The 12,061-nt window shown below is 44.9% G+C and overlaps 1 protein-coding gene across 4 annotated transcripts in view; it reads right to left on the bottom strand.

Moving 5' to 3' along the window:
* Positions 1 to 12,061, bottom strand: part of SFMBT2 (Scm like with four mbt domains 2) — a 349,877-nt gene that overhangs the window by 3,514 nt on the left and 334,302 nt on the right. For all 4 annotated transcript variants that reach the window (XM_063926815.1, XM_063926812.1, XM_063926813.1 and 1 more), the window contains 4 exons: positions 8,722 to 8,897; positions 7,127 to 7,296; positions 2,695 to 2,937; positions 1,344 to 1,472 (listed from right to left, as the gene is read on the bottom strand). In XM_063926815.1, the coding sequence (XP_063782885.1) occupies positions 1,344 to 1,472; positions 2,695 to 2,937; positions 7,127 to 7,296; positions 8,722 to 8,897 (718 nt within the window). The remainder of the gene's footprint in view (positions 1 to 1,343; positions 1,473 to 2,694; positions 2,938 to 7,126; positions 7,297 to 8,721; positions 8,898 to 12,061) is intronic.

Raw genomic sequence — 12,061 nt, forward strand, 5'->3', positions numbered from 1 at the left:
AGCTGTTGTGAAACTACATATCCCAGTATGCCCTGACACAGTTTTGCTGTCAGAGAATGCTAAAGCTGTGTCAGGGCATGCTGGGATGTGTAGTTTCTCAACAGCTGGAGGGCCGCAGTTTGGACATGCCTGACATAGAGGGTCTGATTTGAGACAGGCACAAGCCCCTGACAGGCAGTGGGCTTTTAAACAGGGAACATGCTGACTGCACAAAAGCTATAGGTAAGATCCTTTCAATTATATAGAAACTCAGTTTGGGGGTGAACTTTTGGAGCATGGGGCTCATTGGATTGCTCTGGCTGGGCCACTTTGGGGCATCAACACTTTACATTTATTTTTAACACCTATATCACCTTGTGTTTGTTTTTATTTATGTAGTATTTTTCACATATCCATTACACTTGTAACACTGATCAGCTAACCTCACTTTCTAACACTCTGACACCTTACTGCTGTCCTCTTTCTAACTCTCAGCAGCTTCTTTCACTTGTTAACACTGATTTCTCACTTCTATCCCTCATTTGTGTGATGCTCTGGGCTGGTATGGCTGGGGTGGTTTGGGGGTGCTCTGTGCCACAGAGGCGAATCCCTATAATGTTAGGGACCTGTCCGATGAGGTCTCCATGAAGTAGGTGGGCAGGCTAACATATTGGCCAATATATGCCAAGAACCTCGGATATGATGGTTGCTATAATTTTAATGGTGTATGGTGCACCTGCACTCTTGTTCCTATAATGTTGATGTGGGTATCCAGTCAATAGGTCAACAAGTATATGGTCGACATGGTCACAGGGTCGGCAGGTTCAAATAGTTGACATGACAATGGTTGACACAACTTATGGTCAACATGCATTTTGTTTGGAATTTTTTAATTTTTCTAACTTTTTCATACTTTACCATCCATGTGGACTACAATTGGGAATAGTAACCTGTGCCGAGCACAGTGGTAGCAGAGTAAGGCACCTTACCCAAAGCAAAAGCATGGCGAACAAATCGAGCCTTGTAAGGGACAATATTAAGTGGGGTTCCATGTGCTGGAAGCTAAAATTTGACACAAAAAACCATGAAAAACCTCATGACGACCATGTCATGTGTTGACTATTTTCGTGTTCACCTTTCAATTGTGTCGACCTTTTTCACATATCAACCTTGTTCATATCGACCTTTTGGGGTCGACCTAGACACTGTCGACTTATTGACCCATAACCGTTGATGTGTTTGAAGACGATTTAGATTGTTTTGGCTTTCAATTTATAAGAATATTAGTATTTCAAACATATAATCTGTTAATCCAAGAATTCATTGTTTTAATATGGGACGAAGGTTAAACATAAACCACATACCTGTTCTTGAAAGATTTTCGCTAAGGGAGCACAATCCGTGGATTTTATAAATTGTACTACATCAGTTACTGTCCATTGCAATGGGTTGGTCTCTAGAACCAGGCCATCTTCTTCCTCCTGGTTTTTATCCTTCAAGAATAAAATTCAGCAGATACAAATAATTATTTAAAAAAACAAACAAACATTTAAAACTATGTCTGCAGTGAAAATGCTTCTGTCATAACATTTGTGTATGTTTATGTTTGTATGCTATAAGATGGAGATTGTACACTGCATTGAGGCAAGGACTGATGCAAATCATTAAAAATGTTCTATAAAGGGCTGCTTAATTTATTGGAGATACACGGTCGAGTCACCTTATGACCACCTCCTACATTTGACTTCGGCAGCACGTATCCCATGAACTAAGTCACGTGTCGCGCGCTGACTTGGTGGGTATATAAGGTGTGCAATAGGCCGTCTACACACATATCACTTGTTGCGGTCATGCGTAAAAGGGGCGATTTATCCGAAATACAAATGATGATTATCGGCTTTCGGGCCATTGGTGGCAGTATTTCTGAAACAGCGCAGTTTGTGATTTGTTTGCGTGCTGCTGTGGTGAAGGTGTATCGTGACTGGACAAATGGCACCATTGCAAATAAACAACGTGGAAACTGTGGAGCACCACGTGCCATTGATGTGAGAGGTGAACATTGGCTACGAAGGTGCGTGAGGGCCGACCAACGTGCTACAGTGGAGCCGCTCACCATCAAAATGAACCTGGAGGCTACCAGACGTGTGTCTAAAATGATAGATCAGCAAGCGTCTAGCTGCTGTCCGTGCTGCACACGGTGGTTACTCTGGCTATTAGCTGGTGGTCATAATAAAGTGACTCAACTGTGTATTAATTTTATACAGCTATATTCCACAGATTATCTCATTCCAATGTCTGTGATTGCTGAGGTACTCTGACTTTCAACTTCTCCATAACAAACATATATATTGGTAGATGCTCAATTAGCTTAGTGATATCATTCAGGTGCTCGAAAGGGAGGGGTATTTCTAAGCAAGAAAAAAAGGCATTTGTTTCCCCCAGCACCCTGAATGATAACCGTAACCAGATATAAATTCCACATAATAATAGAATTCAGAGATTTTCGTTACACATATTTGCTCAAATGTGTGAATAAGCCCCAAAGCCGCATCAAGGCGTCTCTGTATATTTGGGGTCCCTAGCGCTATATCTAGGTGCAGGGTGTGGCACCCCAAAACACCAGCATAAGCCAGAAAGCCCAGCGTAGCATACCAGTGAAAAAACTATAGTGTTAATAAATTAATAAATTAGTATAACAAAAGAATTACATCTTACATTTTTTCCACTTGTGGATTTGTCTTCCTGAACATAGGAGAGGGAGCGTGTTTTCCGTACTCTCTTTGCCCTCTCTGCTAGAGGTGGTCTGTCAGATTCAGTGCTGTTCCTCATCGTTACGGCTCTTCGTGGTCGCACAGAGGGGATTTCAACTGAAGAAGTGTCAGTATGATCATCTCGTAGCTCAGAACTTGTGTCCTCACTTCCTGTGTCATCTTCCATGCCATCATTTTCAGCACTTTCCTATAAACATTTAATAACGTTCTTTGTTATACAGACCACATAGGTCTAAACAGAAGAACTACATTTCTAGCTGTGAGGACAATAAATGGACCACCCACTGTACATCCTTTCACGCATTTATTCAATGGGTCTCCCTGAGTGAATGTAAAATGCACTACATGAGAGCTGGGGTTTTATTCATTTCCTGATGGAGACAAACTGAACAAATAATATAAGTAGATGCAATAAATGACAAGAAGATCCTCCAGCAGTAGACACTGGACCTGATTCTGAGGAGAAAGTAAAGCAAAAAAAGAGCAAGTAACTGAGGGTTAGATTTATTAAGCCTGGTGAAGTGATAAAGTGGAAGGTGATAAAGCACCAGCCAAACAGCTCCTAACTGTTATTTTTCAAACCCAGCCTGTGACATGGCAGTTAGGAGCTGATTGGCTGGTACTTTATCACCGTTCAATTTATCACTTCATCAGGCTTAATAAATCTGCCCCTTAGCACCTGAACAAACCATGTAGCAATGCAAGTAGTGCAAATATTTTCATTTTTTTTAGCATGCAGGGTAAACATGGACTGCTTTTGCATGTAGCCCACAAATGCTGGATAGCATACAATAGGGCTACATGGAGTGCAACATGGTATTTCTAAGGTGCACAGTTTGGGATACAAATAAATGTATTTATTTTTGAAGAGAGTAATCTATTACTATAAGTATTTATCAGTGGTGGAGAGGGTGGTCACAGGGCCGGCGCTGACCGCTCAGCAAGGTCCTGCAAAGCAGGGAGGCGCTGGGTCGGAGAGGCGCTCTCCCCGCTCTGCGACCTTACTGATGTGCACTATTGCTGCCGGCTGCCAGCGCCTGTCACTTTAGCGGTGCCGGCAGCAGGAAGAGCGGCTCCCCCTCCCTTCCTCCTCACTGACAAAGGGTCACTATCCTCCCTGTTGCTGCCGCTGATGCTAGCACCTATCACACTTACACCAGTAGCATGAAGAGATGTGCTGCGGAAACGTAATTAGCATGCGCCTGGCCGCCCAGAGAGACAACACTAGCACAGTGCGGGCCCGACCCCCACCCCCACTTCGCTACCTTGTCACTTGGTCCGGTCTGTTGGCCCCTCCTCCTTTTTCCGCCATCTCTGTCATTATGTGCGCTGCGCCTGTCCTTCCCTGTCTCTTTGTGCCTCAGGCAGGGGGGGGGGGGGCGCTGACCGCTGCAGATCTATGGGATCATGATGACCCTCTTCTCCCATCACACAGTGCAGCTGAGATGTGCTGGCAGAGGGAGTCCACCAGCCACAGCCAGCCTCTAAACACGGCAGTGACTGCAGCACAGGAGATTGGACCAATCGGAGACTGTGCTCTCCGAAGTTCATTTCATAGTGGGGAAAACTGAAAACCATGGCTTCAGCAGGAGGAGGACCTCCATCCCTAACAGTAGGCTAACAGTAGCAGCCAGAGGTATGAATCCTGCTAGTATTAAAAGGGATCTGGGTGCTTAGAGGAATAAAGAACATTTTCCCTGGAGCTGTGTGAGGTGGTCAGCCTCACTAATGAACAGCAAGTGTCTAAACACTGGTGTCTCCCTCCCTCACGCACTGCCCCTGGTCTCTGTGTCTCTCTGGTCTGTCTTTCTATTTCTCCCTGGTGTCTCCCTCTCTCTCTGTCCCTGATCTGTGTCTCTCTGTGCCCCAGGTCTTTCCCTGCTGCAGGTCCCCCCCCCCCCCCCCCCCGCCCCCTGTTTCTCTCTCACTCACTGCCTCTACTGCCTCTGGTCTCTCTCTCTACTTCTCTAAGCCAATGGTCTTCCCCTCTCTTTCTGCCCCTGGACTGTCTCTCACTCTCTGCCCCTGGTCTGTGTGTCCCTCTCTCTCTCTCTGCTCCTGGTCTCTCCCTCCCTCTCTGCTCCTAGTCTCTGTGTCTCTCTTACTTTGGTCTGTCTCTGTCTCCTTGGTATATCCCTCTCTCTCTCGCTCTGTCCCTGACCTGTGTCTCTCTGTGCCCCTGCAACCCCCCCCCCCCAATCTCTCTCCCCTTATCTTTCTCTCAGCGCCTGGTCTCTCTCCAAGCCTCTGGTCTTACCCACTCTTTCTGCCCCTGGACTGTCTCTCACTCTCTGCCCCTGGTCTGTCTCCCTTTTCTCACTTTCTCTGGTCTCTCCCTCTCTCTCTCTCACTCTCTGCCATTGTAGTAAAAAAAAATCTAAATTAATCATTTGAATTATATATATATATATATATATATATATATATATGTATGTATGTATGTATGTATGTGTGTGTTAAGGGGGGCCCCGGAGATATCAGAGTACCTGCCCCAAGATTTCTGTTTTGCCGGCCCTGCTTACACTGCACATATCTGGTAAGTGACGAGAAGGGAGGGCTCGCTCCATAGCTTACAGTCTGTACGTGAATGTTTACAGTATTTTATTTATTCTAATAAAGCTATTTTTTACGCCCCTGCCCTCACCCTTCCTGTAGCTCCCCCCTCAGTGCCCCTGCCCTCACCCTCCCTGTAGCTCCCCCCTCAGTGTGCCCTTACCCTCCATCTAACTCCCCCATCAGTGTCCCTACCCTCACCTTCCCTGTAACTCTCCCCTCAGTACCTTTGCCCTCACCCTCCCTGTAACGCTCCCTCAGTGCTCCTCACAGTTCACACTCCTTCTAACTCCCTGTCAGCGTCCCTGCCCTCACCCTCCCTGTAACTCCCCCTCAGCGTCCCTGCCCTCACCCTCCCTGTAACTCCCCCTCAGCATCCCTGCCCTCACCCTCCCTGTAACTCCCCCTCAGCGTCCCTGCCCTCACCCTCCCTGTAACTCCCCCTCAGCGTCCCTGCCCTCACCCTCCCTGTAACTCCCCCTCAGCGTCCCTGCCCTCACCCTCCCTGTAACTCTCCCTCAGTGCTCCTCACAGTTCACACTCCTAACTCCCTGTCAGCGTCCCTGCCCGCACCCTCCCTGTAACTCCCCCTCAGCGTCCCTGCCCTCGCACTCCCTGTAACCCCCCCTCAGCATCCCTGCCCTCGCACTCCCTGTAACCCCCCCTCAGCGTCCCTGCCCTCACCCTCCCTGTAACTCCCCCTCAGCGTCCCTGCCCTCACCCTCCCTGTAACTCTCCCTCAATGCTCCTCACAGTTCACACTCCTTCTAACTCCCTGTCAGCGTCCCTGCCCTCACCCTCCCTGTAACTCCCTCTCAGCGTCCCTGCCCTCGCACTCCCTGTAACTCCCCCTCAGCGTCCCTGCCCTCGCACTCCCTGTAACCCCCCCTCAGCATCCCTGCCCTCGCACTCCCTGTAACTCCCCCTCAGCGTCCCTGCCCTCACCCTCCCTGTAACTCCCCCTCAGCGTCCCTGCCCTCGCACTCCTTGTAACTCCCTCTCAGCGTCCCTGCCCTCACCCTCCCAGTAACTCCCCCTCAGCGTCCCTGCCCTCACCCTCCCTGTAACTCCCCCTCAGCGTCCCTGCCCTCACCCTCCCTGTAACTCCCCCTCAGCGTCCCTGCCCTAGCACTCCCTGTAACTCCCAAGTTAGTGGGATTAGGAAGGGGAAAGAGGGGATGGAAAATAGATGGGGAAAGGGGTTGCTGAGAGAGTGGAGGAAAACGAGAGAAGAAAAAAATAATAGCTTAAAAAAAACAAAAACCCAGGCAATGCTGGACATAAGTATATGGGACACTACTATGTTGTGTAATATGAATCATCGGGACTATGTGCAGTATAAATCGAATAAGAGTATAAATCGAATAAGATTATGCTACAGTGTGGCGTAATTTGAATTGGAGGTACTATTGTGAGGTGCTATTGTGTGTCCGCACCCCTTCCATGTGAGACGACACCCCTCTTTTGTGACGCACACTGACCCTTTAGGAGTTAAGGGAGGAAGGGCGCAATTTTATAGTTTGCAGGAGGGCGCCGAACACCCTAGCCCCGGCCCTGGGTGGTCATTTCAATAAGTCAGGTCAACAATTCTCTCATTTCAAATTGTGACCCAGCATTTCAAGTATATGATTTTCAGATGAACTTGTAGGTATTTGGAAGTCTTTAATCACTATATTTTGAAGTAAATATGGATGAGAAGATGAAGAATTGAAAACCAAAAGATTACGTTAGCAATTTCAGTGCGATCTGTGTTTAATGGTGCAGTCTATTCACTTCTTACTAAACAGAGCCCTACATTATCCATAGAGCCATGTTTCCCATACCTCAGCTGACCCAACAGGACTGACATCAACCACTTTAGTGCGCCTCTTTTTTTGCACAAAAATAGATTTCCTCCTCTTTCTCCGTCTTGCTGGTTTGGCCTGCATGTTGTCCGCAATGTGTTCTTTAATGGGAGGCTTAGATATCTTTTTACGCTTCCCATAGTAATAAGCTAAAGAAACAACAGTAATGTGCAAAGTGAATACATTGTTGTAACGACTTACTACTGTAGCATCATAACTGTTCACAGTTGTGTTCTAAGAGCATACATCAGCAACAATTTACTTGATATGTAAAAAACAAAAACATATAAGAAATTAGAATCCAGACAAGTTAAATAAAAAAAGTTTAAGTTAATATAAATTAAATCAATGAAAGCAAAATCTGATTGGTTGTTAAGTTTTTTGAGCCAAGGAATGTTTTAAAACATGTTCACACATTTATATATGTGCACTTGAGAATCACCTGCAGATGCCTATGTTATGGAGTATGAGAAGTGCTAAAATTCACAAGATCTGCCCACAAAAGGCACATGCATGCTAGTATGAATCAGCCCCTAAATTTACCTGGCACTTAAGAGAGTGGAGGCGGCAATTTATGGTCTGAACCTATAATCATTCTCTAGGACCCAGTGACATCACTGACTCTACATTTGGGATGCAGTCAAAATCCCAGCAGTCGGGATCCCAACAGTCAGAAGACAGACGGATCTCTGAGGTAAGTACAGGGTTAGGATTAGGCATTAGGGGGAGGTTAAGGCAAGGCTGCAGGAGGGGGAGGTCAGGGTTAGGCTGTGGAAGAGAAGGTTATGGTTAGCCTGTGGGAGGGTTGGGTTATGGGTAGGATTAAGATGAAAATAATTGTGTTAAAAAATTTTTTTTACATAAAATAAATTTTCACTATAAATGTAACTAGTATGAGTGTCTAGGAAGGTCCAGGAATGTGCCTCAGTATCAGAATTAATTAATATAAAATGTAGATTACAAATCTCTACAGATACCTACTGAAAGCTTATCCTCAGGAGCGTAAATCGTTTTTGAGAAAGAGTTGATGTGTACTGTACCTACTTATGGCACTGTAAGAAGGAAGCAATGCACAAGCATCCATGTGGATTGCTCTGGAGGTAGTTACGTCTCTGCTCACTGTGTTACAAGACTGTTAATTATTTGGAGTCAATCCAATTAGCTGCAAAGGGGACAAGTTGCCATAGCAATGACAAAGAACACTGCCAACGGCACCGCAACTCACCCCACTTGCAGATCTTGTGACTTCCCCCCGGACTTGCAGAGTTTTGCTCACAGCTCTATGGGGCTGTGAAAAAAATCTATGAATCCAGCTGTTCAGTAAGTGTGGCATACAGCTGCACATACTTCCACCGCAAGTGAACTTGCAGCTACTTGGATTAAGCCCTTTGACTGTTACCTTGGAAAAAGAGATTTACTCTATACTCCAGTGTCAATAAAAGAAAATAGTTTCCTCAGACTGTATTTGTTTGTTGGACATGTCATATAACTGGAGTTTATTGAACAATAAATACCATTCTTTACATAAGCACGTGTTGTACTTGATGATTCCGGACATGTGTTGCAGCACTTACTGTATTTGGTTTTTGTTTGTACGGAGCAGTTTTCTGGGCACACATCACTAATCAGCAATGAGCTAACCAAATTGGGACAACATTCCAGCTTTGCGCAGACTCTCCGGCAGAAGTCTGCCACTTGGCCTGATGTGCGGACAATCTTCACTGTTGCCCTGTAGGTTTTTCCTTTGTATCTGGGGGGAGTGAAAGCATGAAATGATGAGCTTACATTCTCCACATTAGCACACCTGTGTGTAGCTCTTTTAAGACCAATTATAACATGACTGGGATTTCACATAATTGGCAATTACAACCTGGATCACTAAGAAGAAAACAAAGATCACATATGCCAACAAAGGCGATAAGAAAGAAGATTCTGTAATACTATGCCAATTTCTATAATTATACACTTAAAAATAGTATATCTCTGCATAGGCCAGTTGCCTGGAAACCCCCCTTTCCCACAGCCTGGCCAGCAGCCACTACATGCAGTATGCATGGTGGAATGGAGCAGCTGCATATTTTCCTACCAAATCCGCTGTGTGTGTGTGTGTGTGTGTGTGTGTGTGTGTGTGTGTGTGTGTTAATCTCGCACCAGAGAAAGAATCTGGTATGGGCTTACTGTGATCATTGGGCCTGCATATTGGAATCAGTTTGTAATGCCAATGGCCGGGATGCTGGCCGTCAGTATACCGACAGCGGCATCCCGGCCTCCAGGTTGCCAGCAGCAGGGTGAGCGCTAGTAATCCCCATGCGGGCTTGCTGCACTCACCACAGGTTATATTCTCACTCTATGCATTGCCTGGACCATTTGCAAGGAGGGCTGTGGCAGCTGCGTGACATCACACGCAGCTGCTGCGACCCTAAACATGGTGGGTAGCCGTCTGCCTTCATGTAGGCAGAGGGCCACCCGACAGATGCGAAAGCATCACCGCCGTGCAATGCTTTTGCATGTCTGCGAGGGGAGGGCTGGATACAGCATGCGGGGCGGACTTGCCGTGTACTGGGTGTCCCCCCGAATGTCAGAGAAAATGATGGTAGATGTGCGTTTTTTTTGCACGTTTACGATCAGGTCTTAATCACCCCCTAAGAATAGACCTGTTTTTAGCTTGGACTGAAAAACAGAAAGAACACTGTAGAGCTAGTGTGCTTTTTCTCTGCTGATGTTAATCAGATGACTTTCTTCCTGTGTGTCCAAACTGTGTTTTTATAGTTCATGATTAGCATACATTTTATTTAATTGTGTTTACTTGTGCCTGTTACGCCATTCCACTTGAATGTCTTTTTCATTATGTTTATACTGTGTGATCAACCACACCAGCATTCATTATCACTGCAGATGATGTGATGTGTCAACAAAATGCTCTGTATAAGATATTAAGTGCATTAACTTTTTGTAAGACATTCCTGTGGGTGTGAATCCAACTCTGGATATTAGTCATTACTTTGTGTATTTAGTTATTTCCAGATTGATCTGTTGCAGTAATGTATTATATAATCAGATATTAGCTCCTGTAACTGACTGCTGGAGCTTAGAGCACACCACTGATCTTAGTTTATACCATTTATTTAGCGGCCCCTAGTTTTGTATGCAAGGAGCATAACTGATAACACACAATACAACTTCGGGTCACAATCATAAACAAAGAGTGTTCAGTATAAAAATTCTATAATCAGAATGAAACAGCCAATAAGACGAAGATAGACAGGAGATGGTGTACGATGAAAGGTTATTCTTTTAGCACTCACTATAGGCTATGAAGCACTCAGCCAGTTGTGTAACGCTTGGTTATCGTGTAACACACCTCAGTGGCAGAATTTGAGCAGAGAGAAGCAGCAGATAAGCTTAAGCAGATTTAATAAAATGTGTGTATCATTGTTGTCAACCGTTAACATTTTTTTAACTGTCAATATTATAAAACTTCACACAATTTACTGAAATATTAGCTATTCTAAAAATAATTTCACAAATGAAAGTTTTACCATATAGAGGACAACAGACAAACGGCATCAGATCGACAAAAGTGCCATACATCCTAGGCCACTCCCCAAGCTCCACTTTTCTCCTTGCTATAGGGCCAACCAATTCCAAATATATATCAAGACCAGGACAAAAAATGCTTGCTACTGTTACCTACTCAACATCTGCCCCAGTCTCAGCGTTTCAAGACCGTCTGGCTTATTTAGTCCTCTGTTATTCAAGCCAGTGCAGTACATGCAAGTGTAATTTAATTGTATCACAAGCCTGTTATAGTTTACTAATCTCTATTTGTTTTATCTACAGACATGTCACAGAGTTTATAATGAATGACAGCAGCAAAATTGCGCCAAACATGCCATGGATTTAGTGATTTACCAGCATCAAGCTTCTATGTTCCCTGAAATATGCATCTTAGATGCATCACTAAAGTAATACTGGGGTCGGAATTACATGTATTTCTACATAAATCTGGGTACAAAAGGAAACAGACAGAGCTCCAATATGATGGGCCGCGTAATGCCTCCCTCTATGTATCATTATGCTCAATCTGTACCTTCATACACATTTTGTACTAATCTAGAGTCCCTGGTACACTATCTTTATGTCTGGCTATGACGCCACCAGTGGCAATTGCAGAGATGTGGCTGCAGCGCCGGGACATACTGGCAGTTGGTGCGGCTGTCCTATTTGGAGCTTGGGGCGCTGCAGCCCCACCTGTGCGACTGCCACTTGATGCGACTATTTACACAATTTTGGAGAAAGCGTGCATCCCTGCTCGTGCTGGAGCATCTTAGTCGCACCAAATATCTTGTGTCGTATGGCGCAAAGACGATAGGTGACACCTCTGTATGGTGTATGTATGCCTATACCATGTGTGTATTATAGAAAGAAAATGTACCATGTTTGTACCTTTGTAAGACTTGCCAGTATGAATAGATAATATACTATAAAGTAGTACTCTTACTATCCTGAATTGCTATTTTCATGTTATGTAAAACAATAAAGCCAGCAGCAGATTTAACTGAAATGGCCACTTCAGGGCTTAGTAAGTGATCTCTTTAGTGTTGCTAGGAGATTAGATCTTACTGTATAAACCCTGCCAGGTGATAAGCTTCTTATGGTTGCCAGTGTGACCTAGTAAAGTTATTTAGAATCTATATTATTTAAAATAAAAATGAATTTGAAATACAGAAAGAGAAAATCCCCACCAAAATAATTACACCTATAGTTTATATTCTACCTAACACTAATATGAATGCCTCTCTCCTATATCACAATATCAGCACTAGACTGCACAATTTTGATATAGGGCCTAATTCAGATCTGATCACAGCAGGAACTTTGTTAGCTAATAGGCAAAACCATGTGCAGTGCAGG

This window comes from Pseudophryne corroboree, chromosome 6 (genome assembly GCF_028390025.1).
Source record: "Pseudophryne corroboree isolate aPseCor3 chromosome 6, aPseCor3.hap2, whole genome shotgun sequence".
NCBI lineage: Eukaryota > Metazoa > Chordata > Amphibia > Anura > Myobatrachidae > Pseudophryne > Pseudophryne corroboree.